Source organism: Capra hircus, chromosome 1, assembly GCF_001704415.2.
Source record: "Capra hircus breed San Clemente chromosome 1, ASM170441v1, whole genome shotgun sequence".
Lineage (NCBI taxonomy): Eukaryota > Metazoa > Chordata > Mammalia > Artiodactyla > Bovidae > Capra > Capra hircus.
This window is the reverse complement of record NC_030808.1, coordinates 82,504,099-82,511,209: the sequence shown is the minus strand read 5'-3', so window position 1 is coordinate 82,511,209 and position 7,111 is coordinate 82,504,099. Positions and strand designations below refer to the sequence as shown.

Below are 7,111 nucleotides of genomic sequence, written 5' to 3'. Positions count from 1 at the left end.
AGGAACACCCCCAGGGAGGTGCACTTTGAGCCACCTGGCCTTCGGCTAGTGCGGGGGGTTGGGGTGGAGATGGGGAGGGAACGGGAATGGGTGAGGCCAGAGGGAAGGGAGGTCTAGGTGCCTGGGAGGCGGGCGTGGTGGGGACAGAGGTCGCTTCTCCCTGGCAGGGCCCAAAGAGAAACCGGAGTAGGTGCTGACGTCTAGCAGCCATGGGGGAACACGGCCTGCTGGGGCTTTGCGTTCTCTATGAGGGTCCGGAGGACAGAGCAGAGGGGGTGAGCACTAGTGTATGAGCAGCGTTAGGGAGAGTGTCAGGAGAGGCCAGTGCCCAGGAAACAGGCAGTGTGCAGGAGGAGGCAGCGCCGGGGTGAAGGGGCGCGCGGGAGGTCGCAGGGGGCTCCCGGGTAAGGGAGCAGTGCCCAGGAGGGGGTCGAAGTGAGAGCTGGCACCCTAGAGGAAGGGGCAATGTAAAGAAAGAGGTGGCGTCTGTAGAACAGGGTAGTGCCAGGATGAAGAAGCCCGTAGGAGAGCTTGTCTAGAAGGAGAGGACCGTGGTAGCGGAAAGGGAAGAACAGAGCTTAAGGGGCAGGGCTCGAGGAGGGCAGTGGGTTTGGGGTTAATGCCCTGCTGAAGGGGTGGTGTGAGAGAAGAGAGCAGGAAAGGGGACGGTGCAGGCTTTCCTCTTCCCCATGGTGACATCATGGCAAATTCCCAAACTGGAGGGACCCGGCTCAGGTGACATCCAGCTGGGACGAGCCGGCCCGGGCCGGCCTGGGTGCCAGCAGGAAGGGCTGGGTTTTGCGCCCAGTCGGGCCAGCGCCCTGGGGGCGGGGTGCTGCTCCCCTCGCTCTCTGTGCGGACTTGCCCTCGGCGGGCACGCAGACCGGCACAGTAAGGCTCGGGCCGGGCTTCTCTGGGCCAAGGATCAAGGTCCCTGGCTGGGGCAGGCCGCTTGAGCATTCCAGTCTTCCAGACCCGGCTTCTGAAGAGGGCGCAGTAGAGCCTCGGGAGAGAGCCGGACGCGACGCCACCTCTGTCGGAGGTGGGACCCATCGTGTCGCCGCCCGGGGCGGAGTTTTCTGGACCCGAAACCAGCCCTCAATTCTGAAACCTCTGGGAAACAATCGTTCGGGGCGGAAGTTAAGAAGCCCCGAGAGCTAGGCAGCGGAAGTGGCTGCGGTACAGTTCTTCTGTGCGCATGCGTTATTGTATTCCTTTGCTGCTGCCGTTTCAGCGCTGCGTCGTCTTAGCGCGCCTCTTTTCCTCCACGCGAGGGGGTGCGCTACCCCTAGTCGTCGCGGTCAGCGCGCCCAGTCTCTCTGCTACTCTCGTGGCCCCCTCACCATGGCGGGCATCCTTTTTGAGGATATTTTTGATGTAAAAGACATTGACCCGGAAGGCAAAAAGTTTGACCGAGGTAAGCAAGGTTTGGAGGGGCGGTTTCGGGGGAAGGGGCTAATCTCCTCTGGTACCCGCCCCCAGGCCGCTTGTCCACCCACTTTCGCGTGGCCTTTCCCTACCGGTGGGTCCTGGTGTGGGGACCTCACTCGAGAAATAATTTTATAGATAAGAAAACGGAGACTCCCGAGCTCTCCCTGGTTTCACACAAGCTGTGCTCGATGCCTGGGTGGCCTTTTCTCCTGGTGCTGGTGGACTCCAGGCATCTTTTATAATCGCTCCCCGCTCTGGACCGGGCGCTGTACTTAACACTTTGCACGCACTTTGTCTCACTTATTTTCTTCCACGAGTAGGCGGTGTCTTACCCATTTTGCTCTGAGAGGCTAAGCAGCCCACCCAAGGTTGTACAGTGAATAATCCGACTTCACAACCCATTCCTCAGAGTCTTTAGCTCTTTGTAAAATCTTCTCAGAGTTTAAGAGTAGACTGCTTGGTATACACCTCTTTATTCTGTCATTTATCAATAATTGTCCTGGGTGTCTCTTCCTTTGCCTGGACACTGATAAGTTCTTCGGGACAAACACCAGTTCTTACACATCTTGATCATCAATCCCCTTAGCACAGCACCTGACACAGGAAGAGGAAACCTTAGGATGAATGAATACCTTGCCCCAAATCAGGTTATTTCTTAATCACTTAGGTTGGCCTAGAACCTGGATATTATTTATTGCCAGAGTATCTTTGATTCTTTTCTGTGGATTCTGTCCACTGGCCACAGGTTGTCTCCCCTTTCCTTCCTGCATGTGTGATTCTGATTGAGCCTGTACTTCTGTGAGAGTAGATGAGAGGCCAGTGGATACAGACTGCATTAGACTGAGTATTCTGTTGCATCCAGGCCCCTGAAGTACCTGTCTGCCCTGCCCTGTAGGGTCTGCCCTGGGCCACAGGCAGTTAACTTCTGCCACTCTTCCCCTCCAGTGTCTCGGCTGCACTGTGAGAGTGAATCTTTCAAGATGGACCTCATCCTTGATGTAAACATTCAGATTTACCCTGTAGACTTGGGTAAGTACTGAACACAAACAGCAGGAGGCTTTATGCCATCTCAGCTGTTCTCCACCCTCTGCTACCGCTGTTGTTTTCAGGTGACAAGTTCCGGTTGGTCATAGCCAGTACCTTATATGAAGATGGTACTCTGGATGATGGTGAATACAACCCCACAGATGATAGGCCTTCCAGGTGAGGGGATGGAAAAGGGAGCACCTGAAATGTGCCTGAGGACTAAGTGGATAGGTGTATAGAAAGACCCTTACTTAATTCATGAAATAAATGATTATCAGCAGACTCTGTTAGCTTAAGAAAAGTGCAGCACTTAAGAATCCAGACATCCAGGTGTTTATCCAAAGCAGTGATTACAGTGTGAGTTGTCACTTTTTGATAGTGGAGGAAATGAGCACTGAATGACCTAGGCTCTGTGGGCCTTGTGTCTTGGGAGGGAGTTTGGTGTGATGGAAAGGCTTTGGACGCCCACTCAGTTCACATCTCAGCTCTACCACTTATTTGTTGGATAACCTTAACCTCCTTCAACCTTAGTTTTTTCTCATCAGTAACATTGATGGTCATACCTAGCTCACAGGGTTGCTGTGAGGATTGAATGACATCACGTTTAGAAAGTGCCTGGTGTTATGATGCTGGCGTATAGTTACCAGTTACCATTTTTTTAAAGGGCCTCTTACTTTTGTTAACTGTATTTAAGAATAACTGCCCCTATTTTCCACAGGGCTGACCAATTTGAGTATGTCATGTATGGGAAAGTGTACAGGATTGAGGGAGACGAAACTTCTACTGAAGCAGCAACACGCCTGTAAGTTCCTCGGTCTTGTGAGAGCCCTTTCCCTTCTCATTTTGTGAGAATTTGGGCTATGCTTTGAAAATCTGGACCATCCTCAGGCTTCCTGGATTTCTTTCTTCAAGCACCTCAGACCTAGCGGGACCCAGAAAGGAACTGTTTTGGGAACAGTTTCAGTCTGAAATGTAGGCTGGTCAGTTTGCCCTCTGTCAGGATCTTAAGGCCTGTGATCTAAATGAGAAACTGTTAATCTTGGTGAGTGAAATGCCAAGGAAAGTTACTTCTCCAAGAACTAAATGCAGCATAAGTGATTAAACTGCTAGGCTTTTTTGTTTGTGTGTGTGTGTGTGTTTTGCTACTCTGCAATCCAATCCCTAGTTCTTTGGTTTCTCTGCCCAACTATTTTTTCCTTTTCTTTAAAACCTTATTAAAACAATATGTGCCCTTTGCAAGAAATTTGAAAAGCAGAAAAGTAATATGAAGAAGGAAAAAAGTCACCTATAATTCTATAACCAGAGGGAATCTTCTACATAAACATTCTTGAATGTTCTAGGTTTTTTTTTTCCTATGTACTTTTTTCTTTGAGATCATGTTGTTTATTACAATGTTTTGTTCTGTTCCATTTGCTTAATGTTATGTAAAACATGTTTCCTCATGTCAATTTAAAGCTTTTCCTAAACATTTTTTTTTAAATTCCTAAACATTTTTATAGCTGTGTAACATTCCAATAAATGGATGTATCTTAATTGATTTGACCATTTCCCTTATTTTGGTCATGGAGTATTTTCCACCTTTCTGATATAAAAAACACTGCCTTGCACATATCTGTGCCGTCATCTTTGTCTGAAATTTGGTTCCTAATGACAGAACTCTAGAAGGGTGCCTTTTTTTCTTAGGCTGGCATGGAGAGTAGCTGAGTAGCAGTTTTTGCTCTGGCACTCAGACTCACGGGACTGGGTCTTCTGTTTCAGCTCTGCCTACGTGTCCTATGGGGGCCTGCTCATGAGGCTGCAGGGTGATGCCAACAACCTGCATGGATTTGAAGTGGACTCCAGAGTGTATCTGCTCATGAAGAAACTGGCCTTCTGAACCACCCAGGAAGCTAGCCTTGCTGCTTAGTCACTCAGGTCCTGGATGTTAGTTCAACCCGAATAGCAGTTGCTGTTGTTCACCTGTTCAAAAGGGGCTGACTCTCTGTCCACCCTGAGTGCATCTTTAGCAGATCTGGACTCAGTGGGAAACTGACTTGCCGGTGAAAGACCCAGTGGGAGAGCTTAAGATGTTTTATGTACATGATTTTTTAAATTAAACTTTACTTTTTCAGACTCTTTTCCCTTCCTTTTTAAAAAAGGTTTTCCCATTTTAAAATCATTTTTTTCAACTTGCTTGTGGTACATTACGTTTCTGGCCCACAGCCAGATGATCACGTGTCATTACAGGATCTATCCCAACCTTTCAGTATCTGGGTTCAGGATTATCTCAGGCTCGTGGCTGACCATCCCCAACATTTCCCCTCCAAGGTGATTTTCTGTGTGGGAGAGAAAGTGTTGTGCTTTTGGCTCCTGAGGGCACCACCCATTTGGCACAGAATTTTGAATAGGCAAGGAGCCTTGCTTATGTTCTTCCAACACTTTCAGTCTCTCAGGAAGTCAGATCACGTTGACTTGAATGTGTTGCCTGCATAGCCTGGATGCATTCATCATTTTTATGGAAGCTTTGAGATGAGGCTTTTAGAGACAAACATGGGACACGACTCTGAAGATGAGAGCAAGAACGATCTGGTGGTTGTGGAAGCAAGTGGATGAGCTAGCTCTGCTCTACATTCTAGTGGTGACCTGGAGGGAGGGTAAGTGGCGGTGGTTTTCACCAGTGACACTGAACAGAGAGCTGCCACACAGACCAGTGAAATGGACAGGGCAGCAATACCAATTAGGTTGGCAGTTCAGTGCCAGTGCCCTGGACAATACACTAGCCTGACTGCAGTCACTAATTTAACAGTAGCGGGGAGAGCAAAGTTGAGGCAGCGGTGATGCTTGCAAGGACTCCAGCATCTGAGCTCGGTCTTCAGCCTGGCATTTGTGGTCTCGAAGTACATGGGACCCTGATTTCCCCTGGTAAGTTCAGGGTAACAATTCAGAAAGATTTTTTTGTGTGTGTTAAGCTGTTGTCTCTTGATTTCCCAGTTTTGCCATGGGAGCTGGTCGTCCTGCTGGGATGCCTGGGGTATTTCCTTCCCCATCATTTTCAGGTCTTTACTGGAGGTGTTAGGAATAGTATTTAGAGAAATGGGTTGAAAATGAATGGCCTCCGAAGGGGGGTGAAGGATGGGTGGGGTGGTTGTGGAGAAAAGATGTTTCCTTTGCTTTACTGTGGGGTGGGGGAGAGTGAGGGGAGAGGGAAATAGGACATGAATTGAGTTGGGGTGAATTTTTATGGAATCCTAGAACCTTTTCCATGCAGTCAAAAAAAATTTTTTTTGTAGGGATTGGAGAAGGATGGATTTAGATAAGAAAGGGAACCTAATTACCAATAATGGTTTGTTGGGTAGCAGACTGTCCTAGCTGCCCTGGGGTGGCAAAAGAAAGAGAGCTGGCATACAGTTGAATAGAGATAAGAGTGTCCTCATTGTAACAATTTTTTGTCTTTTCTGTAAAGGGAGGAAGGGACAGAATCAGCCAGATAGAATGACGGGTTAGACGTTCAATAGAGGCAAGTTAGTTTACACTGGAGCAGCCCATGAGTTGTTTGCCTTTGCCCCAGGGTAAGTCAGATGCCAGCCCTGGATGCCTGGAGCTTTCTGGCTATGTACTTCTTTGTAGCCTTGCCATCTTTGTCTCAGCTGACTGTGCTGAAAACTTTTCTTTGTCTTCGGTCCCTTTTGCATCTCATGTACTGGGTGCTGGCTTTCATGTACCATGAAGTGTTTCATTTGATCATTAGATTTAGCCTCCGTTAATATTTCAGTAAATTAAAATTTCTGCTTACCATTCCCTTGACTCCACATTGGAATTTGTAGTGTGGATAAACGGATTCTCTTCTATGCAGAAATTGTCACCATCTGAGATTTGGACAGCACTTTTGAGCTTTGTGCGTTTGTTGATTTTTTTTTTCTCCATGGCAACTGTTCTGTTCAGGAAGTGGGGTGGGGGGAACACCTGGAGATGCCTAAATTGGTCGCCCCACCAAGAGCTTTGGTTTTCTACTCAGAACTCATTTAACTGTTGATGTGTACTCTCTAAGGACTTGGAAATTTCTTCCAATAAATAGAGACACTGATACATTGGACAATGCACCACACTGGGGAGCATTTGGGCTCCAGACTAAGTCAGCATAGGGTGTTTCTTTTCCTGTTCACAGGCTATGAAACCACTGGGAACTTGCTTCTCATCTGTAAAGCAGAGATGTTAATAACCTACCTTATAGGGATGTGTGAGTGTTAAAGGTAATGTGCATTAAGTTCCTGACATGAGGGCTTTCACTCTTGTTGTTTTGGAATGCCTTTAATGACCCTGGGGTTTTTGTGGTGTTTGGAACCCTAGGTTTCTGGCTCCTCTACCTAATGGTAGCTTTTGCTGTCTTTTGGGGAGTTTGAAGTGGGAGGGGAAAAGCTTCCAACAGCTTTCCTACAGGAGCCTCTGGAGGTAGTGTTGACCTTTGCAATGGAGTGTTTAGGGCAATATAAACCTCTTCTTCCTAAGTACCAAGGTGACATTTATTCAAAAAGCCCCATAAGCCTAGCTTGTTTTCTAGACATCCCCAGGCAGAGTTTATGGTGGTCACACAGGTTTGCATTTCAGATAGATACTTCTGGGAATTGGGAAATGAGCCTTCAACTTGCACTTGACTTGTACTTGCCCCTCCTGCTGT

At 48.0% G+C, this 7,111-nt stretch overlaps 1 protein-coding gene across 1 annotated transcript; it reads left to right on the top strand.

Moving 5' to 3' along the window:
- On the top strand, positions 157–4,572 carry POLR2H (RNA polymerase II subunit H). Its single transcript, XM_005675184.3, has 5 exons — positions 157–1,417; positions 2,377–2,460; positions 2,541–2,634; positions 3,176–3,259; positions 4,216–4,572. The coding sequence occupies exons 1-5, from the start codon at positions 1,345–1,347 to the stop codon at positions 4,331–4,333; spliced, it is 453 nt and encodes a 150-aa protein (XP_005675241.1). The 5' UTR covers positions 157–1,344; the 3' UTR covers positions 4,334–4,572.